A 25,665-nucleotide genomic window follows, 5' to 3' on the forward strand; every position below is an offset into this window, starting at 1 on the left:
AATAATTGATATTTGCACTTGTTTATGAATGGATCCATGATCAGTAGTGAAAAATCAATAAAATCAATGGTCCTACTGCCATCTGTGGATAAGGTATTTTAGGAAAAGAGCAACAGAATGGTAATCATTGCAAATATAATTTTATTATGGCCCCCTTTGCAAAAAAGGAGGGCAATGTAAAAGTCTGCCCGAACCCTGGACAAAGAGATAAACAGGAGGACACATCAGGATTTATCTGAATGTCTCGTCACCCTACCCGTAATGCAGGCTTTCACAGGTGGTATCTGCATTACTGGCACTTTTTCTTATGTGGGTTCAAGGCTGTAGTCCAGAGAATATTTCTCTGCCTAATATTTTGTCTCTCAGTGCTGGAGACATCATCAGAGGCTATAAAGTCTCAGGGAGACACACACACGATGGTTGTTTTGTGAAGTCATCAGATCACTGCCTAAGATCATGGAGTCACATTGATATGTGTTATGGAGCTCTTAGTGGAGAAGAGTTGCTGTTTTCTGCTTTATGTAGCATTAAAACCCACAGCTTGTCTAATTTAAATCCTTCTTTTTTCTGTTAAGCATGGTAATGATTCAATCTTGTTAAAACTATAGTATCAGGAAAATTAATTTGGTGGTTCTTTGCAACCAGTGCATGATCTGTTACTGTGGACTGTGCTAAAACTATATTAATTATGGCCTCATAACTAGAAGTGTCAGTGGCATATGTTGTCGTGAGTTCTGCATCACCAAAATACCTATTTTTGGTGCACAAAGGTATTGCTTCAGACTGAAGAGTTTGGCGTCAGTCTCAGTGTGATTAATATTAAGGTTAGCCAAGTTATATGTTTGCATAATACAGCAGTTCAATGTCAAACGTCAGCATCCTTTGACCGTATTATGGTCTTGTCATAGTCTCAACATTATACCTACCAGCCCTGCTCCTACATTTTCTGAGCTTGTGTTTGCTTCCAATTCCACAGTCTGAGTTCAAACAATAGTGATGTCATCAAATCTCATTTCTCCCTTATTGTTTTTCTAAGGGTCTTTTTGCTGGTGGTAGCCTTCTTTTACATACAATTATAACTTGCTTGCTCTATCTTCCAAGGGTGAATCTTATGGGCTTCTTCTGTTTTGGGCTAGAGAGATCTGTATTGACACTAGGCAACTATAAAGACTCAGCTTGATTATGAATGTTAGTGATGGGTGTATCGCATAGCAATATGGGCTGTAAAAATGGACCCATCAGGTGTTGTACAGGTGCAGTTCAATGAGGCATCATGTAGTGACATTATATTTCACTATTGAGCAGTTTGACCTGCCAAGGCTGTGAAAGCCTGCACTTTCATTCCCTCATGCATGACATCACTTGTCAGATCATAAGTTTCTTATTCTTGATGGTGGTTTGCCATTTGAGAAGCATGTTTGGATTATTCATTGTTACGCAAGGGTGTGGCTGTCAGCTCAGAAGATTTGACCTATGTGTGTGTGTGTGTGTAGTGGCAAGGTGATGTAGCCATGTTTCCAAAGGCTGTGCACTTGTAGGTGGTTTTATGATTTACATTTTTCTTATATTCTTTGCTTTCCTATGATTACTGGACAGTTGTGTTTGTGATGGTCTGTGGAAGCACAGGTTTTCCATGTTTGAGGCTGGTCTTTGTATGTAACTTATCCCTCAAAACTGTGTATGTGTGTCATATGATGAGGTATTTTCTTCAAGTTTATTCATACATTTTCCAGTCCAGTGTCTTCATTTAAATGTCTTATTTTGTTCCCTCCCACATTTTGTTTGTAACGCAGTACCTAAAGGCACTAATGTGTGTTGAAAATGCATATGTGGTACTTAAAAGGAACATTGAGCATACTTACCATTCACAAACCAAGACTAATTGTAATGTTTCTGAATTCACTATTTGAGTGCAAGAAGTTGGCTGATTCATTTGTGGCCATCATTCTCTGTAACCATGTCTGATCATCAACCTGTTTGAAATACAGTGATCTGTAAGTCATACATTGATAGCCTGTTAGATCCAGTTTCTTCAAGTGTAATTTTTCAAACAGCCATTGGGCCATATTGCTTACTTTAGGTCACCCATTTGTGTATGGAAAATCAAACCAGACTGAGCATTTTCAAATCCCTACCTCCATAGCTTTTAGTGATGGTTTGTACTCAAAAAAATTCTGTAGCCAGTTGGTGCCTGGCCACACTGGCTGGAAGTGCATTGTCAAATATGAATACATCCACATGCATCAGGTGTTGCGATGGAGCTAACCCACTGACCTTCAGAACAACACCTATATCAGTATAATCTCTGTTTCTAGGATTTTTGTATTCTTAAATAAAATCTTATATTTCTCAAATACTTCTAGAAGAATGTGTTATGGACTAACGTGTTGTCATTATCAGTGAATCCTCGATTGTATAAATTCTGTTTTTTTTTTTTAATTTATTTATTTATTTTTTTATTTTTTTATCGTAGTCAAAATTTCTCACTGATGAATTATTCTTTAGTTTTTGCCATACTTTTGTGGTAAAATTCCCCATTATCATTTTGCAGCGGGATTGGCTGTTATTTAACAATTTCTATAATTTTTTATCATTTCAAGATAGCACCAATCATGCTAGTAGGTGTAAGTTGATGCAATGTAACTGATGAAAATGAAGTAAAAAGTTGTAATAATTGCAAGTTGTGTCACAGAAAAGTCAGAAAGGCTTCCAATGCCAATGTTGTAAATACTGGTTACACAAAAACTGTTGCAAAGTTAACACAAAATTGGTAACTGTGGGCTACCCATGGTCATACGATGCTTGTGTAACAGAAACAAGTGAAAAAAGTATTTAAACATTATCTGAGACACAGATTCAATAATTCAAGTGTTGCAAAATGGATATTGAAATGTTACTAATGAAATGTGCTGCTCTAGAACACAGGTCCAAAATTCTGGGGACCAGTAGTGGATGAAAATAAGTGTTTCTAAACATTTAGCTCACATCTAAGCAAGGAAGGGAAATTCAGAAAAAAATGAACAATAGTAAATCCTAAACAATGCTCTACACACATTCAAAATATAATCACTAAAAAGTTTGTGTCTGAGAACGTAGAACACAGTACTGCTGTGTTAAAAATCAGATGTAAAAGTGGACTTCCAAAAACAAACACAAAATCTACAAAGAACAGTTCTGCAGCCACACAAAAACTAAAACACCATGGAAGTAAAGTCAATATATTTGAAGACAGGCATGCACTGATGAGATTTGATTTGATGGACTGATGTATAATGAAATTCGATAAATGCATCAAAAATTATAGCACTTCTGTTTGAAGTTTAAAAACTTATGACGTCTTGGCATAAATAGTTAGGAAAAAGCTAGTTATACAATGCATGGATTACACTTAAACTGATCTGGAAGGAAGAGGCTTACATCAGATATTAAAGAAGCAGCTAACAAGTAATGCATGAAAGTAGCTGTAATAGCAGACAATCTATCGCCCTAAATTCTTACAAGCAGGAAAACTAGTGAAAGGGGTCAATTACATCCATTTTGTCCCAACATTAACAATCCAGAATACATATTCAGCACACAGCTAGAAGTTCTTGTACCTTTATCACTGACTCTTTGGATGGAGAGGTGGCTGTGATTCTGGACAGCAGGCGGCAGAGGGTTGAGACAGGATAGCAAGCCACTGAAGGCCCTGTGTGATTTGGCTGATGAAATTAACACTTCATTTTACTGGTTCATTTATGCTACATCAGTGCAGACTAGCAACCCTGCCCCCACTCTTCATGGGGAGATCCAGTTGACCGGCAAGGTAACAACCAACTTCTAGCCAGCTGACTGCAACATATGTGCCCATCTACATTGATGTCTGTGCTAAGTGGGTGTCACGTGACCCCACTGCAGGAGTTGTGTCACACCTTGCATTAGCATCACACCAAGCTATTCAGGAATCTCGCTATGGTAGCCAGATCTGCGATGAATGAGTGAATCGCAGCAGCCATGGGCATGCAGCCTGTGGAACACACACTGCAGTGGTGAAAGATGGCTACTTTGCATGCAGTATGACCCACTGCTACCTGAGTAGGAGTCTGACTTGCCAATAGAATGAGCCTGTGATGGCCCACTGTGCCATTGGCACTTGTAGGTCTGGAAGGTGGACTTAATGCAGGAGACTGGTACTGCTTTAGACCCCAGAATTCTTGACTGCTGCTGGTGGCCCCATGTGATCTTCTCAACTGGTGTAGCCCCCATGTTCTGGTAGAACTGCTGGCCTGCAAATGAATCTGCTACCAAATTGACAGCTATTTATACAAGATAGCATTGCACCTGTAATGCCAATGTCACATTCTCAGAAACACCACTGGAACCCATTGGTGAGAAATTCTCTTGCCTGTACTGCAAGAACCATACATTACCACTACACTGGCATGTTTCACCAAGAGAGCCTTGCTTATCTTGCAGTAATTCAACAGCTCTGTTGCTATACCAGGAAGACAGCACCCTGAGCTCATCATCTACCAGCAGCTGCTGCAATACTTCACCACATATTCTAACACATTTGCCAATAAAGTGGCAGCAGCACAACACTGCCCCTCTCCACAGAAACACTCAGTTCCCCATGTCTCACTTAAGACCAATCTGCAACAGTGTATCACATTTGCAGAAGAAGTTTCTACCATAAGAGTGTCTGGCAGCTTAACCCACAAGGTTCAAAGATTGCATTTAACCTACAAATCACACTTACTAAACTTCCTGTTACTCTACTAAGTTGCTTATTCCTGCCCAACTGAATATTCCATTAGTTTCTCTGGGGAACACATTGCACATGCCTATATGTTTTACATCAAGACAGCAGTGCTGTTGTTGTCTTGCCTGGCTGCACACTTCTCCCATCACCATGCCATGCTGTATGAGCATGAGGAGGAGAAAGAGGGGGAAACTGCAAGACTGCAGCATTTAAACAGCAATGCAGTTGCATTACATATGACTTGATCTGATACTTCTCAACAACATAAATCACAAAAAACACATTTTCAGCGTTATTTAATTATTTGTGGTTCACTGAAGACATAATATAATTTTTATGTAATAAAAACTATCAGCATATTGACAGGCACAGATCATTTTACATCTTTTCACACTCTGGTTAGCATGTAATCATGACTTACTTAGTTTTACAATCTAAAAAAGTCTTTCATACACATATGTTGATCAGAGTATTTTATTGTGTTTGCAATTTCATTATGGAGGCATGGAAACTCTTCCCAAGGAAAACAATGTAGCCCTCATGGACAGTTTCAACGTAAAAGAATTTGTCTTTTAAGTGGGAAGAACATTGGCATCAATCAGTTCTGCCTGCACATGCATAAGGGCATTTTCAAGTGAAACACTAAATGGTCTTGAAAACCTTTAGAAAACTAGCCTTGTAAAACTTCATGTCTTCTTTATCACCATTCAGTTCAGGGAAATGTACAGTGTGTTTTGTCAGAATTTTCTTTTTAAATGTGTCCCATAAATCACAAATATGTGCTTACTGATGTACAGAGTAATGAATCATGCTTGATAGTCATTGTAATTTTTTGCTCTTTCACTGTCAACTAAATTTTTAATTTCTTTCTGCATGGTGTTGTAATGTCATTCCATAGCAAATCTGTGATACTCATTGGATTTGCAATTGTATATCATGTAATAGATATTGGAAGTTCTTATTTTATTAGCATGGACCTTTGAATTGTATGCCAACATGTCAAATCAGAGATATGTGTATGAGCCATTATGGTGTGCATTCACATGGTAGCTTAAAATCCTTCCAAACATACGATGCACCCACTCCATCCTACTGTTTGGCTATGGGTGGAATGGACTAGTTCTCAGTTTCTTCCCATGTAACAAGTAAAATAATTCCTTCATCAAGTCTGACATAAAACTTGTCCCTTTGTCTGGAATCATCATTTTCAGCCCACTGCACACAATTTCTCACATACCAATCCACATCTCCCTTTTGTCCCTTCCACCAATATCTCTCAGCCACCCTTCAGTTTGTTGCTCTGCACCATCCAGGACCAGATAATGTATGACCATGTGCCTCTTCCCAGGACATCCTCCTACAGCTTGGCTGTCATCACTACCCACCTCCATAACTGAGTTATCTTACACAATAGACCATCATACATACTGAACTGTGATTACATTTTGTATAGCTTGCAGTCCCTGTCAGCCTTCTGCACTGCTTGCCATTCAACAAGACATGGCCCCCTTCTCTTCTGTCATTCTCATTCATCTTTAAAGGCTTGTGATGATAAATTGCTAGTTTGCCTCTTTTTGTGCAAACAGCCAGTGGACCTGTGAATTTCATTTATACCAAGAACAACCAACAAACAGTGCTGAAACCATGATTCTGCTGAACTGAAGAAAGTCACGCAAACCAAAAAATGCTGCCCTGCAATGTTAAATGAAATTTTGCACTGTACTAAGTACGTCTGAGAAGTGCCAAGCAAAGCTGAGGCAGTTCAAGCCTTGGTCCACACATTTTACTCATGTCCAGTTTGTCACACAGCAGTTGACTCTGTTTTATATCCTGCCAGGCATGTGCCTTTGGCATTTCTCTTTACAAATGCTCATGGCTGGTTCCATGGCAGTATATCCTCCTACATACTAGGGAATTCATTTTTCATCATCTTTCACACTACAGAATTCCACATTCACTCTTGGTCCTGCTCTTGTGATCCAGTCTACCAGAATGTGTACCACTGGTAGATCAGGTTGATGGACAGCTCTCTGTCTCAGGTGGATGAAGGCTATGCACAGCAGAGTCAGATTCACTACGGAACTAGGTATTATGGTGCACAAGGTTACAGTCACTCATCGTTCCCCTTTCCTGAATTACTTAACATGCTGCATCAACTGTTTGCTGAAATCCACTCTTCTTGTGCACCTAGTGATTGGTTCAGGAATTGATAAGGTCTGGTTTCAGTGTCTTATTCAAGAAGGTTAGATTATGCATCGGGACTGACTCTAATGGTTTGTCTGGTCTGTACAACTGCGGTTGTCTCATGTTCAACTGTATAATTCCCATAAACATGGCTGGTAGATGGAAGATTGGCCCTGTTATGTCGCATGCTGTCCTGTTCAATCCTCTGACGTCACTAGCATCTACTGTTCCAAAGAGAGTCTAAAAAATTCTTTCCCCGTTGTCTATCCAACTCATCTTCCATCAACATAGTGAATACTGCATCACTTCCACTGCTTGTTTTATCTGTTCCCATAATATTTCGTAAGCTTTATGCAACTTCCCACATTCCCTTGCAGAAACTTCCCCAGCCACACCCCTGCTTTTGGCGGACTGTCAAAGCTGGGAAACACCTCCTCCAGCCTCCTCACTTCAGTCAGGAATTTCATGCATCAAAAATTAAACTCAGCATCCATTGATGGCTGGAATCCATCACATCCTCTTGCTTGGCTAAAGGACCCTTTCCCTCCATTTATGAATTCTGTAGCACCCCCACTCTGCTCCAGGAGAAGAGGTCCAGCTCTGCCACAACTGACATCCATTCCATCCTCCACTTCGAGGTGTACAGAAACCTGTGGATAGGGATTATCACCACCTCAGAAGGCTACTGCCATCACTCAATACTCCCATACAAAGAAAATTCCAAAAATCTGTACTGTAAAACAAAAACATTTTCCTTTACCCTTATTATATTATAATTTGACACCTCATTGTGATTACTGATAAACACAAATACCTGTGACACTCTCTTGACCCCAATACACAGGCCATCTCCCAAACAGGTCCATTCACATTCTCATGTCCACTCCTCCACTTATTCTTCCTTGTGTCCTCCTCAGGTTCCACTCTTAACACTCATGGGATCAACTTCGGAGTGTCTTGGAATGGCCAGAGATACCAAAATTCACTGTTGTTGACCTCACTGGCAACTGTTGCCCATTGTTAACTGGTGATGTGGTTTCTACCAATTGGTATGGTCCTTGATGCATCATAACAATTTCTTAGCCTTACCCTTCGATGCGTAAGGGCTCGATAATATTACCCACTGCCCTACCCTGTAACACGGTAAGCTCCCTCTGTGTTTCACAGCTTCCTCCTGTCCTTCGAAGTGCCTTTGTGTATACTTTCAGCACCCAATTCCATATTCCTCACATCATTCTTGTGAAATCATAGATAGACTCTCCGTCCTTGCCCATCTTACCTTAATTATATCAAATGGTGATGGCATTTCCTGCCATATACTACCTCATATGGAAAAATCCTTTTTTTAGCATGGACCTTTGAATTGTATGCCAACACAACAAATTAGAGATATGTGTTTGAGTCATTATTCATATAGTAGCTAACCTTTTGACAACTGTGGACAGGTTAACTCGTCATGCTCCACTGCTCCCCAGGTGTTGAGAACATGTTTAAATGTGGTCTCTGGGTGTTCCTTAAACCCTGTTGAACTGTTTACGCATCCCATCCTACTGACTGTTTGACTGCTGCAGATGAGTAATGTCCATAAATGGATGAATAAAAAATTTTCGAGTATTTATCACAAAACATATTTGCTTCTTTGGCACAGCAATGTATAAGCTAAAATCAACCATACACATAGTTTGTGTAATGTGTTTTTACCTCTGCAAACTCTTTAAAATTTCTTGGAATGCCTTACTTAATTTGATGCAGCACAGTAACTGTGGTAAATAACAAAAAGAAATTCAGTTCTTTATCGAGTAAAAGTATTAGACTGTACGATGTGCAAATTCTTTCACCAAATAGTTTTTTTTTAAATTGGATGATAAGTATTTCACAACAGCCGGAACACCATCTCTCAGCACAGATAGCAACATTTGCAAGCACTACTGCAACAACAAAGCCTCACACACCAGAAGACATCTACATTGATGGGATCAACTTTTTGAAACAGTCTATACAGTGATATATGTTAGAGTCCCAGATATCACACCCAGCAACCATCCACCATAGTAGGTCCTCATTTGCTAGTAACTAACAGGGAAAAAAACAATAAAAATAAATAAATAATTTTCGAATTTTGCATGATTCTCTACAGGATTTCTGTAACATAATGGTTAAAGTTCAGTCATCATACACAAAAAATTGTGTGTCCAAAGCTCATCAGATGCTCTTAAGTTTTTTATTTTTAAATTTTATTGAAATTATATCAGTTGTTATTTTTATGCAATCAGTTGGTTTAAATGTGACTTTTTATTTGTATTCCTTTGTCATGTTGTTTTAATAACCATATTAATGATTTTAAGGGGATACGGAATCACCTATCCCCGCAATGTTAATATATGCCTACTATAGGGAACATTTTCTCACAAACTACTGGAGACAGAGAGGTAAAAATTTTACTGTATGTGCATTCATATGTTACAACAATACTGAAACAACAGTTTATTGTCAAAGTATTTTCTTACAGAGATATTGTACATTTATTTTTAAGTAAATTTTTTCCATCGCTTTTTACTAGACTATCACCCCTAAGTCTTTTGTAAATCAAGTAATTAAAAAATCGTTGTTTCAGTATGTAATAGGGACCTATGTCCCTACGTCATAAAAATTTCAGACTTCTAGGTTGACCAGTACCTGAGATAATGTTCCTAGATGAAGTAAAAAGTAAACTTACGGGAAACGGAGAAAGAAGATTAAAACATTCCTGATCCGTAGCTAATACCCCCTTCACAGTCTTCATAATCATCTTCAAGTCTTCTTTTGGCACCCCTCTGCACCTGTCTTGCTTTTTTCACTAATGTCTTGATTATATTATCAGCATGCCTTAGTCTGTGCTGATCTAAAAAGAACATAGCACGTACCGTACGGGAACCAACACACATACCCAACTTTTGAAGGACCTGGCATTTAGTTATATTTCCAAGATTGAAGGTTGCCACAGCATCATACACACCAAAATGTAGTGTATTAATTCCGACAAACACTGTTTTTGGGAGACGATGCCATATCACACTATTCAAGCACTCGTTGGGGTTCTGCGTTTTTCCGTGAAGACATTTCATCAGAAGACTTCTGTCAGCCAGATCTCTGAAAATGGGCTTTATTTCTGCCATGATGGCTGATGGTAGACTGTGGTGGTGAATGTATTTCTCTCCTGTTGTTAGTCCCCTATTGTATTTACACCAGCTGTTTTCACCTTTGGGGCACAAACCATGTTGTGGATGCTCATCCGTGGATGCGGTGTGGAAATATAAAGCCCATATAGCTCTCCTCATTTCTTCAAGATTGCCTGTATTTTGCCTGATTGCAAGGCCATAGCAGTTCTGAATGTGGTCTATTATGGAATCAGTCAATCTTCCTCTGCCATCCAAGGTTTTCCCATCATCTAGTTTTTTCCCTTTCATAACTGATTTTAACCTTCTCAGCCTGGCACCCATTCTCTTCTGCACATGTCCTATACATTCAAGTTTGCTTATATTTACACTGTTCCCATATGGTTTGCTTTCCAAAACTTCTTTGAATGCTTTAGAGTCACCATCTCCCAGATATTTGACATAGCGAACATTATACCACTGTGAAGAGCGCAATACCCGATCTCACAAATATATAAAAATAAAATAGTTATAATTGTAGTAGAGCTATGTATGATACGTCATTTTAAAGAGGAAACATGGCAGAATATAATACGCCAATAAAAAAAAATTCGATTTTTTAACCCAAAATCCGATTCCGTATCCCCTTAAAGTGCTCTCTTCTTTTCCTCTCTTTTTTCACTCAGAATCTTTGTGCATGTGAATTTAATTTTTCTTATTTATCTATCACAATATTTAAACAGTGAAAAAGTCATTCTATTGGTTAAAAAACAAAAGACAAAATATTCTATTTATTTTGTCTCTGCAGTGGTTTCAAAAATGTATTTTTTCTTCCAAGATATACAGTTTTTTGGGCACTAATTCTCATACAAACATTATAACACACAGCCTTATTGCACTATGGACAAAATAAGGCAGATGAAGATTTAAACAAAATATGGGATTATAAGTAAAATGAAATTTAAGCAAAAAGAGGGCAACTTCTGCCCAATGGACCATTGCTCTCTTCTATTATGCCATCAGACAGCTGCTAGACATCACTGGCAATAGGCCCCAAGGAAAAAACAAGTAGTCAAACTCCAACAATAACTCATCCACCTGCACTCCCATTAGGTGTCCACCTTCTTATGTAATGCAGTCTTAGCGGTAGCATGTGGCTGCTCATGGTATACACTCTCTGTGTACTCCAGAATGTCCAAACTTGTTACTAACTCAACTTTATCTGCTCAGTGCCAAAATTATCTAGATTTACGGGTACTACCTTCCCCCATCTCTCTCCTATACACATACTATAGTCCTTTTACAAATACAGGTCATTGAATGTAACACATCGTATTGACAGCTAAGTTTGGCTCCACACTCAGCCAGAACAACTTTTGATGCCACCTAACACAAAATCATGTGAATCAAGCCTTAGTGTATTTGTATGTGATTTAATCAGATTGCCCAATATTAAGACACACCTTGCAGCAGTTCTACACTGGCAGCAGCTTCTCCTAGCTGGAATGTTTTCCCACTAATGAAAGTCAATTTTGGCATGATGTAGATACAAAAGGTCCAGTTCTAGGATCATGCTGTAACCCTTGCTTACACGAGGCATTATTTTCATGCACTATTTAACTGAACTACATCCACTTGAAAATCTGTCTCCACTTACCCCAGTGACCTTACATCATTGTCTCCCATACCACACAACATACAGCATGGTGGGGTCTATCACTTCTGATACATTATAGTTGAGTTGACAAAAGTGATCCCTGACAGCTGCAATAGGCTGGGCGTGTCAGCTTCATGCACCTACATCAACCATTAGTGTAATGTGATTTTCCAAACAGCTCTATGGCAACACATCATCATTGTCATAGGTTTGTAGATGGCTGCTCTTTTTGCCTGCAACCATTAGCAATTCACATTTTAAAACTGGCAACAGTGCTGGGAGCTATCAGGAATCTTCTTATGCTGTCTCAATTATGAATCTCTACTAGTTACTTATCATGCACCTCTTTGTCCTACAAAAATTTTTACTTCTTGCCAGCTGCAGCACATATTATTGCACATTCTACTACTCCATATGTCCTTGTTGCATCTGAGTCTAACGGGAATGCCTTTCAGCAGACTTCGGGTTCTCTACTGTATTTAATGGCTGCTTACTTCCTCCCTGTCTGCCACTATTACCATTCTGCTGCTGTTACATATTACCTTTAGCCCACTGAGGCTGGCAGCACTGTCCTGTTCATCCACATCTGCAACGTCTTACACTGGCAGAGAACACTGATCACCTATCACATACACCTGTTGGCACATTGATCTCCTTCCATTCCATTGCTCTCCTAGCAGCAGAATGGAGACCCTTAGAGCCCCGGTGCTTACCCTTCATGACATACCAGGTGGTAAGCCACGTAGGAAAGAGTTGAGCAGGGGACTGATGACCTCAGATGTTAAGTCCCATAGTGCGCAGAGCCATTTGAACCAAAGAGTTGAGCACTCTTTGCTCGGCTTTCTTCAACAAAATTGTATTTGCTTCATCATTCTCTCCAGTACATATGTATGCACATTTACCCTCCTTATCCTACTGGCAAAATCGCATAAGGCTTCCCTATTCCTCTTCATACCAGTACTCAGTCACTCCCAAAAGAACCTTGCACTCTTGTGTTTCTTATACCTCTGCAGAGGCCCCGCTTCAACTGCTTAAATGTCTCTGCGTTCCTCAGCACCTCTGAACATCTTACAAAGGTTTTGCTTCTCTCACTTTTTTGCCACCTGTAATAACAGACTTTTTGATCAATGACTCATACCTGCCGTCATTGTCAGGTCCTACATGAGCAATAATGCATCCTCAGACAACCCTTCAGAAAGGGGAATGATCAGGGTTCTTTTGGATGCAACTGTTATGAAGAGGAATAGGGAAGCCTTAGAGGATTTTGCGAGTAGGATAAGGAAGGCAAATGTCCATACATATGAACTGGAGAGAACGATAACGCAAATAAAATTCTGATGCATAAAGCCAAATGAAGAGTGCTCAACCCAATCTTACTACCTGACATCAAGAAGGTTTGGCACAGGGACTCTAAGAGTCTCCTTTCTGCTGTTAGATGAACAATGGGATGTGAAGAGATCAATGCGTCAACCTTTGTATGTGATGGTTGTGGAATGTTCTCCACAAATGTAAGAACTTGCAGATGTGGATGGACAGGACATATGCAGAGACAATGCCACTGGCCACAGTGAGATAAAGATAATATGTATCAGCAATGGAATGGTAATAAGGGTGGACAGTGAGGAAGTAAGCAGCTGTTACACATGGGAGAGAACTTGAAGTCCACCAAAGGACATTCCCGTTAGACTTAGATGCACTGAGTACATATGCAGAGGCATAATGTGCAATAATAGATGCTGCAGGTGGCAAGAAGTATAAGTTTTGGTTGACACAGGGTCAATGATCAGCAGCCAGCAGAGACCTATAGTCAAGATAGTGCAAGATGACTTTTGTCTGCTTTCAGATGTGGAATGCTAATGGCTGCAGGTGAAAACAATAGCTATCTACAGATCTGTGACCACACTGATGCATTTCCATAGAGCAATTTACAAAATCACATTATGTTCCTGGGAGAGGTAGGTGCACAAAGTTGCCATTCCCAGCCCATCGCAACTGCGAGGGATCAACTTAATGCTAAGGTCATTGGGACCAGTGGAAATAGATTATCAGGCAGAGGCAGTTCAGTGTAAACAGTGTGTGAAAACAGTGTCTTATGTAAGTGAGGGACACAGCATGATCCTAGGACTGGACTTCTTGTATCAACAGTGTGCCAAAATTGGCATTTGATGAAACATAGTCAGAAAATATTCCCACTAAGAGAAGCTGCTGCCAGTGTAGAACTGTCACGAGGTGTGTCTGTCACATTGGACAATCCAATTAAACCATGTACAAAAACACAAAGTGTTGATTCACATGACTTTGTGTCATGTGACACCAGAAAGTTGCTCTGGATGAGTGTGGAGCCGGACTTATATGTCAATATGTTGTGTTTTATAGAACTGCTCGAAGGGAAGTTGTTTTGTTAAAAGGAGTATTGTACACTTACTGGAGAGATGACAGGAAGGTAGTACCCATGAATCTGGATAATTTTGGCACTGAGGAGGTGAACTTAATGAAGGGAATGCTAGTAGCAACTTTGGACATTCTGGAGGAGGATGGTTGGTGCACGAAGAGTGTATACCACGAATAGCCATAGGCCACCCTTTTACTCTGCTAAATAAGACGGTGGAGAACCTAAAGGGAGAAGAAAGAGTGTGAGTGGAGCAGTTATTGCTGGAGTTTGAAGACTTGTGTTTTCCTTGGGGTCCATTTCCAGCAATGTCCAGCAGCTGTCTGATGGGATAATAGAAGTGAGCAATAGTCAGTCCATGGGGGTAGAAACTGTGGTTGTCCCTAAAAAGTCTACACATTGTTCAAAGAAGTATAGGTTCTGCAGTGATTACTGTTAAATTAATAGTAAGACACTGATAGATGCATAGCCCTTACCCAGCGTCATGCAGACTGTCGATAACTTGGGACAGTGCCAGTATTTCTGTACCATGAATTTAAGAAGTGAATACCATCCATTTGAGGTGGTTCTGGAGGGCCAACCAAAGACAGAATTCTCAGTACCTTGTGGTCATTATCAGTATTTGGAGATGCAGTTTGCATTCAAGAATGCTACTGCAATATTTTCAGTGATTGTTGGATGGGATATTGAGGGAACTGAAGCTTTACTAATGTCTACTTTGCCAGGATTCCCAGAGGCATGGAGGAACATAGGCAAGGACTGAGAGAGATATTTAAGAGAAAGAGGGGGTGAGGATGAATCTGAGATTGGTACAGGTGATAGAGTTCTAAAGCCAAGTAAAGAGTTGATACTATTTTTTGCAGTCTTGAACTGTTATAGGAAATTTGTGAGGGGGTACACAGATATAGTGGGACCACTCTTTCAGCTGTTGAAGAAAGATACAAAATTTGTGTGGATGGAGGAAAGTCGGGGCACATTTGAAAAGTTGAAAAAAGTTTTAATTTCAAGTCCAGTTTTAATTTTTCTGGATTTTCAGAAGGAGTTGTGAAGCATCTAACCATACCTTGAGTGTGTCCTGAGTCAAGAGATTAATGATGAGGAGTATCCTGTGGTTTACACATTGAGACAACTTAATAGAGCAGAGAAAAATTATTCTACCTTGCAGAAAGAGATGCTTAGCCTCATAAATGGAGTCATGTGTTTTTGGTATTACTTTTATGGAAAGAAATTTAAAGTAGTGACTGACTATGTCACCCTGAAATGGTTTGTGGGGTTAAAAGACCCATCCAGCAGACTAACAAGGTGAGCCTTAAGACTCAATGAGTTTGACAAAGTGGTGCACAACCCACAGATGAAACATTGAAATGTAGATACTTTGTGTGCAGAAAAATAGATAGTAAAAGTACTGGGTCATAATCTTGCTGAATGGCAAGCAGCACAGAACTCCAACAATGCCTACAAGCTACACAAAATGCAACCACAGTTCAGCTTGTGTGATGTTTTGTTGTGTAAGCTAACTAAGTTAGGGAAGTGGGTAGTGGTGTTGGCTAAATTGAAGGAATAAGTCCAGAGAGAGGTGCATGATCATGAGTTATCTGGTCACGGTGAATGTACCCAAACTGAAGGATGGATGAGAGATATTGGTGGAATGTATAAAAGAGAGATGTGCATCAGTGTGAGAGAAATTGCATGCAGGATTCATGGTTTGTGGACTTTAGTTATAAACAAATACCGTTAGGGAGACTGCCATTTGAAATGATTGTTGTGGATGTGTTAGTATCGTTTAACTAGGCCCCAGCAAAGAACCATTTTGTGTAGACAATAATATATCACTTTTCTTATTACATGGAGAGGATTGCTATGCGGAACCAGAAAGCAGTTACAGTCTCAAAAGTAATGGTGAACAATTGGACACTTAAGTTTGGGTTTCCAGAGACAATAATTACAGACCAAGGGACAAATTTTGTGTCAGACTTGATGAAGGAAATATGTTGCTTGTTATGTGTGAAGATACTGAAGACTAGTCTGCTCCTCCAACAATCAAATGGTATTATGGAACAGGTGCATCATACAGTCGAAAGAATGTTAACCTTTCTACTGCTACAGATGTACACTTTGTATTCTGTGCTGACTAGGAGAGATGCCCAATGGTGGGGTTGACTTTTTGAAACCATTTGCACAGTGATATTTGTTAAAATCCCAGTGATCACACCCCACAACCATTTACCCTGCTGGACCCTTGATTGAGGGTAATTGATGAAAAATAATTTTGGAATTTTGCATAATGCTCTACAGTTTGAAGATAGGAATGTAATATGTACTGGATGTGTAGGGTAATGATTAAGATACTGTCCTCATTGCAAGAAGTTGTTGGTTTGAATCTTATCAAGAGCTTTGAAATTTTTTATTCTTAAATCTTTATTAAAATGATTAGATTCAAACCCACGATGTTTTACATGTGATGATTGTACCTTAACCATTATGATAATTATACTACACAAAATCATCATGCGACATCCCATTTTTTTTTTTTTTTTTTTTTATTTTTTTTTTTGGGGGGGGGGGGGGGGGGGGGGGTACTCGCAAATGAAGACCCACCAAGGTGAACTGTTGTGAGATGTGATATCTGGGGCTTTAACCTACAGCACTGTATACATGGTTTCGAAAAACCTACCCCACCACTGGGGAACTCTGCTTGTGTGTGCATCTTTGTTGCCGCTGTACTGCTTGCCTAAGGCTGCTACTTGTTTTGAGAGCTGGCATTGAGGCCACTATTAAATACTCGCTACCCAATTTTAAGAAAACTATTTGGTGAAAAAATTTGATGTTTGCACATCTTACAGTCTGATACCTTTGCTTGATAAAGGACAGAATTCCTTTATTCGTCATAATTAGAGTGCCAAATTGAATTAAGTCAAGCATTGCATGAAATTTTGGCTTCCATTAATGATTAATACCAATTACTAGTCAATACAAAGTTCTCAGGTGTACAGTAAGGTCACATTTTGTGTATCCCACAATATTTCTTAAAGACAACTGCTTGACACCGTCAGTTGGTAGCTGCTCGTTACTACCAGAAAGTAGCAATTATGTATAGTAGTTGCCTCAAGGAAACACTGTGGGCTACACTAAACATGATCTGGTGATAGGCCCAAGAGCCATCTATTGAACATATTCAGTGAGGAAATGTGAATAGTCACATTAATTATTGGCCTTTTTGTGGTTATGTCTTTACACCTTTCCCACTAAAGTGTAGTTAACATTAATTCTCATCCTTGCAGCTATCAGCTATGCCACATCCCAGTATAAACTAGCCACCTGGTGCTCAACTGAGCTGGAATACATTCATCTTGCATGTGAATCAATGTAGTCCTGCTGCTAACAAGCTACCTTATTCATATTCCTACATAAATTCTCCTTATGGTTTCTGGTTAAATGTCTCCAATAGGAAGAAGTAAGGGAGAGGTGTGTTTTCTATTATGGTTCTCTTTCTCTCTATCCATCTTCTTTTAATCCATCTTAGTAAGCATTTTGGACAGAAAAAATATTCAGAAATTGCTTCAATGAATGGGGAACCTGGTAGTCGAGGAAGGCAGGTTTCGGTTATGATTGTGGATGGGGCCGTAATCAGTTACTATTGGTTGCCTTTTGCAATTACACATATTTATTTTAAAATGATAATTCCAGACTCAGCAATAAATAAAGATATCACACATTATTAATGAAAGAATAAACAACTGTGTAATTAACAGTGCTTTCAGTGCGTTACAATTTACCAAATGAGCATAAAATACAGACACAGCAAATAATGTTTTAAAAACAAGCCATTGTGATCCCAATTAGAATTTTAAGGCATGTAACCACAGTCATGACTGAAGGCCTTTAACGCCGAGAACGGCAATTATAAAAAAAAAAAAAAAAATTAACAAACACACTGTAAAACAGCAAAGCAATAGCAAAGGTTAATTTAAAAAGACAGGCAACTGATCACCAAATAGGTGAGACAAAATGATGGTAAATTTGGTAGCACAACCATTTAAACCTGCAGTAGCGCCAAGAATGGCAATTATGATTTAAAAGAAAAACATACAGTAAAACAACAAATACAACAGCAAAGGTTAATTTAAAAGAACAAGCAACTGTTCACCAAACAGGTGAGACAAATGATGGTAAACTTGGTAGCACAATCATTTAAACCTTCTGTAATGCCAAGAATGGCAATTATATAAAAAAAATTTTAGAAACATGCAATAAAACAGCAAATACAATAATAAAAAACAAGGGCCAGTCACAGATGGTGCACCAGGAATCGACCTCGGAGTATGTCCGGCAAAAAAACACTTTCGCAAGTGGTGAGATAGGCAGCCAAGAGTTGCATTCACTTCACAAGATGGTAACTCAGACTAGTGCCAGTCTAACGAATGACTAATGATAATCTTGCTGAGGCTACCTGATGTCCAATAAATCAAATGCAAGACGTAAAAATATGCCAAAGCCAGAACCGCTGTCTGGACTCCGTCCGCAGAATACTGGGCTTAGAGCACCCGGAACAAGAAAGGAATCACTACCACCAGAGTAGGAGAATCACCAACCAACCTACAATCAAGAAATCTGTCAAAACTACACGCCTCACTGGACAGCTGTGGCAAGGCCAGGAAACGTACACTGCCATTACATACACTAACCCCCAGGGCGGGTAACTGGGGCATTAGCGGCCATGAGGTGGGAAAAATACTGCTGGTTGAACTTAACAAATAGTAACAAACTGAACCCAATAAATAGTAATTAGAAGTCCAGGAAAGCTAATCAGATCCGCCTTCGCCAAGCACTCCACTCACTGCTCTTCACCTCGGAACACTACGAGCAGCAACACAAACCCAAGTAACTGGAGAATCAGAAGATCACACAATGGTGGAGGTTTCTCTACTTGAATCCAAATGCACTCAACTGAATGCTTGCACGATCCAGTTTACGATGAGGTTTTGCACCCTTGTGACCACAGGCCTTCGATCCGGCAGTCTCTGCGCGCCACCAGCGGTCCCGGCACTGCGCGGACCTGGCTCCTCCTGAGTCTCCAACCGAACTGCCACTGACTCAACCTGGAAGAAGCATGATGTTGCCCCAAAGATAGGGCCACAGTTACTACATATTGATAACTGCTGTCACTAGTGGACAGGCAACGCTTGCGAAACCAAGTGGCGCCAGTCAGTACAAGAAGAAGACAAACAATTACAACCATGTCAACTGTAGGATATGGTCTGGCCTCCAGCAGAGGACAGAAACCAACAAACAGCATCAACATGAGCCGCAGCATGGCTCAGAATGTTAGTAAGTGACCTCCTTGGTGATGAATTACACTTACTTGGGATTCTTTTGATGTGCTGTGCAGTTATATTTCAGTTTTAATTCCACCTTAAATCACTCCAGACATTTTGAAACTTGATGGTTGTGACTACCCACATAGACAAACAGTATCTGTTTTTTTTCTATTTATGCATATTACATTACATTTATTAATGTTTAAGATCAGTTGGCTATTTTTTTGGTCTCTCAATTGACGTGAACTTATTTTGGTGTGTCTTTAACTTAGACATTAGGATTTCATGCATGGAATTCTTCTCTGATGCGAGCATGAGAGTAGTTCTGTGATGCACACATAAACATGCTACATTTTGATCAGCTGCAGCTTGTTTGCTGATAGAAAGACAGTTCATAATTTGACTCAGTATTGGCCCACCATTTTGACTGATGATGTGAAAAGTGCCATAAGCCTTTTAAATTTACATTTCTATTGACCACTAACCTAAATTATTGTGGAATAGGGAAAGCAGGGAAAGGAGTAGTTTTTTGAGTAGGCTAGTTTTTATCAGTCAGACATGGAACATTCCGTATTTTATGCATTTGTGTGCATGTGTATGGTATTCTTTAGTAAACCTCCAATATTTTTGCAACCGTTTATTTTTCAACCTAATTTTAATGTTGTTGATAATTAATTTTTGTGATGAAATCTATTTTTGAGTGTCCTTTTCATTTTCTCTTACATGCTTGCTAGTGACAAAACAGTTTTGTAGCCCAATCCAAACAACAATGATGAGAGTGATACCTCCATAAATTTGTAGTTATTCGGACGAAATATTTTAACAGAAGGATCTGAGATCTATGAAAATAAATACTGACATGTTCTGAAAGAGGCTTCTTAATTTATTTCCAAAGTTAATATCTATGACTGTGTTAATTACAGTATATGAAGAACATACAATCAGTCTCATGGAAAGTCCTATCGTGGACTTTATGTTACATAAAATGTACTAAAATGAAAATATTTAGTTATAATAATTGTGTCCGAGTGTGCAACTATCTTGCTACAAAGTATGAAAAAGGGCATAATGGCAAGTTACTTCAACGAAATATGTAAAGTAAGCTAACATTTCTATTACAGTGACACATATTTGTGCCTTGAAGGCTATTATATTTTCCTATAAATTCAGAGGAAGATCTGGCCTTACAAATATGTGTCAGTAGTACCCACTCTAATTACAGCTCAAGAAGTTCAATTCACACTGAGAATTTTGAACTATTTCAATCTAAATCTGATATTTTTGACACATTCTCTTAGCAAACTATTTGATGTAGCTTCAACTGTAATATTTCATTGATGTCTCCTGTACATTAACTAAATTATTTAGACTGTGTTGTTATGAGACTAATAAATCACAATACACAATTTTTTCCAGATACCACATTCTGCTGTGCACTTTGCTATCAAACGCTGCTGGGAATATATTAGTGCAAGATCACATGAAGATATTGATAAAGATGAACCAATAACTATTTGGGACCACCAGTGGGATCAATATCTGACTTGGTATTATTTGCTTATGGATGAAACAACTTTGTTGTGTAATGACAAGGAAACTCCACTCAAGGTGAAAAGCTAATTTTTATTTCTTTCACGCAACTTTTTTACAATTAACTTCTCCTGTGTGATAACACAAAGAAAAGTATCTGAAACGTGATAAAGTGACCCCACAGTAGTATGAGACACAACATTAAATACAACAGTGAATATTTGTTGAATGTTGGCACTCTTCTTATATATGAAATAAATCTGTGGACAGAAGTCATTATCAAAGTATGCCTGATTTAATTGTAGAATATTGTGTATATCTAGGTAACAGCTTTGACTACATAAAATTTTTATTATAAAATATTCCTTGATATAGCTTTGTGGCATAAATCTGTAATTAGTTCCAGTATTCTCAAAGCAAGACTGAAAAATCCAAAATCACAGTTAAATCCTTTCCTGGTGTTTTACCTTATTCATTAGATAAATGATGATGTTCTTCCCTGCACTGGATAATTCTTCCCGATAAATTACTACTAGTGTCACAAATCAAGTGGGCTTGTGTTAAAAATGAATGTACATTTTCTATTCCAAGAACACTGTAACTTTATCACATGGAAAAGCATAAACACATGAGAGACAAAATACCTGCAACAGGCAACACAAAAGTGGTCGGTAGAGCATTGCGCTCTGGCCTGTATAGTTATTAGTTCTAACAGGCGGTGCAGCCAGCAGGCTACACATGCAACTGCTGTTGTACTATCAGGGTGAGTGGCCTCTGGTGGCCAAATCAAGCACACACTTCATGGGTGAACTTTGAAATGGCGCACACACAAATTTGGTGGTTACATGCACTCCTCTTTCTTTGCGAAAAAGTGAGCACTGTGCTCACATCTATTTCTTCTGTCATCAACATTGGTTGTTGAATCATGCAACATACTGCCAGTGGTGCATAGGGTCAGAAGTGATGTCAGCATGGACAGGTACAGTGCCCATCCCCCTGTGAAATACCATATGGTAGGACAGCTTCTGTTTCCATGTTCAAGTCCAACCCTGTTGCAGGAGGCTGTGGTGAAGCCAGTTGAGCAGGCAATGCTGACTGCTATGGAGGTTGTGGTGAAGGCATCGACTGCAACAGCATGGGGCCAGGGTCCCGCTTTGGCCCCTGACAGCTGGAGGAGGCAACCACAACAGAGGAGAAAGTTGGGAAGGCATCGGCAGCAGCAATGGGGAAGGCAAGGGCACCAGCTGCGATGTAGGAGATGGCCAGGTCATAGATGACTGAAGTGTCGCAATGCCCTCCCTTCAGTGGTGCAGACAACATAGAGGCATCAGTCATGATGACTCTCAATTACAGCTGCCAACTATTTCAGTTGATGGCCAAAACTGTGAGCCTAGACAGCTCTGCCAGGCTGGAAGTGTTGTGACACAGGTGTCAACGGATGCGCTGGCATCAGTTGAAGCAGATGCAGCAGAGTGCGGGGCTGCTGGCCATGCAACAACTCTGCAGGACTCTTATTTCCAACAGGGGTAAACCTATAAGAACTGAGGAACTGGTCAAGAATCACTTCTGGTGACAAATTCAAAATGTAATTTTTCATCTGAGTCTTAAATGTTCATACTAGCCATTCTGCTTCCCCATTTGGCTGAGAGTGGAATTGAGGAGTCATGATATGGTGAACACTGCTTTTTTTTTACAAAAATCATCTAATTGTTGAGATATGAACTGGAGGTCATTTTTTGTAACTTACATATATGGAAGGACTTCCGTTGCAAAAATTTTTGACAGAGCTGAAATTGTTGTTGCTGCAGAAATCAACAGACCATCAGACATGTGCAGAAACTTATAAAATGCATCAGTTGCAACAAGCCAGCAAACATTCAAAAAAGGTCCCACAAAATGTACATGAATTCGTTTCCAAGGCCACTTTGGAGCAGGCCATGGTGATAAAGATACACGAGAGGCTGCCAGATGGGTGACACACTGTGGGCAGACTGCAACAACTAGTGCAATTTCCCCATCAATGCCTGGACAAAGAACATGTCTGCATGTTAACACTTTTGTACATGACTCACCCCAGTGGTCCACATGTAATAAACACTTAATCTCACACCAAAGGGCGGGTGAGACTAAAACCCAGGGAGCTATGTCCTCTGTAGCTAACAGCAGAACTCTGTCCCTAGCAGAAAGACAATTTTGTAATCCAAAATAATTTCTTAAAGTATCAGAAGCATGGCCTGAAAGTTTGTGCAGCCAGCTGTGTCACTCAAAAGAAACAACTTTACTTAAAACAGAATCCATGGCTATTGCAGCTGCAGTTCTAGTGTTAGTAACAGGAAAATCATCAACAGCATTTTGATCTTCAACATCTGAATGACAACAAAGCAATTCCTCTTTACCAGTCTCTGAGTCTGGATCAGTCAGTAAACGTGACAAGACATCAGCATTTGCATGTTGCACCGTACGTTGAAAATATATCTCGTAAATGTATCATGACAGGAAAAGAGCCCACCACTCTAAGTGATGTGTGGCTTTGTCCAGCAAGGATGCGGAATGATTAAAAAGAGACACCAGTTGTTTGTGGTCTGTGATCAGGTGAAACTTAGACCCATGTAGAAAAACATGAAATTTTTAGAGCATTCATGATTGCGGAAGCATCTTTCTCAATCTGAGAATAACACTGTTGTGCTGAATTTAAGGTTTTAGAGGAATATGCAGTGTTGTGTTGTGATCTATCCACTTACTTATGAACAAGGACTGCACCAAGGCTGCACTGAGATACACCCATGTCTAGCACAAGGTGCTGGCCTAGCTGAAAAGTGACCAAATGAGGAGTCAGCTGCAGCTTAGATTTCAACATCTTGAATGCCCTATCACAAGCTGGGAACCAGTGGAATGGAACATCTTTATGTAATAATACATGGAGTGGTTGTGCCACAGCAGCAATGTCTGGTATGAATTTGAGGTAGTACACAGTTTTGCCTAAAATGCCTGTAATTCCTTGACAGACATGGGGTTTGGCAATATGGGAGTAGCATCAATATGTTGGCACCATGGTTTAATACTAGCACGCAACACTTCAAAACCCAATTAAATAATAGATGGTCAAAAAAACTTTATCTTGTCCAAATTTCACTTTACCCCTGCAGACAGAAAAACAGAAAATATAGCACAGAGGTTCTGCAGATTTCTCTCTGTAGAGGTGCCAGACACTACTGTGTCATCTAAGAAGTTAATGCAGCATGGAACTGATGGAATAAGTCCTCTAAAAAGCATTGAAAAATAGCTGGTGTGCTTGCTACGCCAAAAGGCAAATGTTGGTATTGATATTGATAAAGCCCAAATGATGTATTGATAACTAGAAGGTGTTTAAATATAATTTGTAATGGCAGTATGTATCTCTCACATCAATCTTTGTAAAATAATGACACCCCCCCCCCCCCCAATAATTTTGCTGGCAGCTTGTCAGGGCACTGAACATGATAAGTCAATGATTGACTGTGCATTAACCAATTTTTTAAAATTGCCGCAGAGGTGTAATTTACCTGTAGTTTTTTTGACTATTAGTAGTGATGTTGACCATTCACTGGAAGAAATAGGTCAAATAACATCAAGGAGTTGGAGACAATCTAATTCTGCTTTTATATGATCCTGTAAAGTTACTGGTACAGGGTGGGCCCTTAAGAAACGGAGGCAGGCAGATTGTTTTTTTGCAATATGAGCTTGAAATTCTGTTGCACAACCCAGTTCTGGAGAAAATAAACCAGGTTCCTGTTCATGAAGAGTCTTGACAAGTTCTGGTTTTGAATATTCCTTTTGGTCTCTATCAATGTTTGTGCCATCACTTTGGTGTGGCTAGCACTGCTGCTATTTTGCAACAAGTTTTAGAGCAATTGACTATGCCTGTCCTGGGTTGCATTACTTATCTGGATGATATTGTTGTCACAGGCTCCTCCACCGCTGATTGCTTGCAGAATTTGCGTGCTTTTTTTTCTGTTTTAGTCTGTGGGCTTATTTTTAATTTGCGTGCTTTTTTTCTGTTTTAGTCTGTGGGCTTATGGTGTAATGTGATGAAATTTAGTTTCAACCTTCTGTTGTTTGTTTGGTGTTCATGGTCTTGCAGGATGTGATTTGCCCTGTGCCAGACCCCCCTCCCCCCACCTCCACTGTGATATCTGTGCCTCACCCCTTGTCCACAAAGGAGCTTCAGGGCTTGGTAGGGAAGATAGCCTACTACCATAAATTCCTGCTGGGGCATGCCTTGTTACCCAAGAATGTAAGTTTTTGCTGAAGTCCAGATTGTGAACGTGATTTTCAAATCTTGAAATCCAAACTACTCTTGGCCCCTTGTTTAGCTACATTCTCTCAGAACCAGCACATAGTTTTGGCGACTGATGCTTTACAGTGTGGCCTCAGCATGGTCCTTGCACACAGGTATGCTGATGGCTCTGAATGATCTGTTGCTTTTGCCTCTAAATCTCTCACTCCAGCCCTAAAGCATTACTCTCAGGTGGAAAAAGAGGCTCTTGCATAGTCTAGGCTCTCCAGATATTTAACTTTTTTATTTTTTTAATTTTATTTTTTATTTTATTTTATTTTTTATGGCTCCAAGTTGCATCTTATTGTTGACCATAAACCCCTTGCTTAATCCTCACACTTCCTTGCTTGACAAGGCAGCACTTTGCCTACAATGCTGGGTGCTGTTCTTGTCTCAC

At 39.6% G+C, this 25,665-nt stretch overlaps 1 protein-coding gene across 1 annotated transcript in view; it reads left to right on the forward strand.

The window, feature by feature from the left end:
- Positions 1-25,665, forward strand: part of LOC126234725 (tubulin glycylase 3A-like) — a 172,161-nt gene that overhangs the window by 41,998 nt on the left and 104,498 nt on the right. Inside the window, exon 5 of the mRNA XM_049943473.1 lies at positions 20,840-21,031. Coding sequence (XP_049799430.1) covers positions 20,840-21,031 — 192 coding nt within the window. The remainder of the gene's footprint in view (positions 1-20,839; positions 21,032-25,665) is intronic.

Source organism: Schistocerca nitens, chromosome 2 (assembly GCF_023898315.1).
Source record: "Schistocerca nitens isolate TAMUIC-IGC-003100 chromosome 2, iqSchNite1.1, whole genome shotgun sequence".
Lineage (NCBI taxonomy): Eukaryota > Metazoa > Arthropoda > Insecta > Orthoptera > Acrididae > Schistocerca > Schistocerca nitens.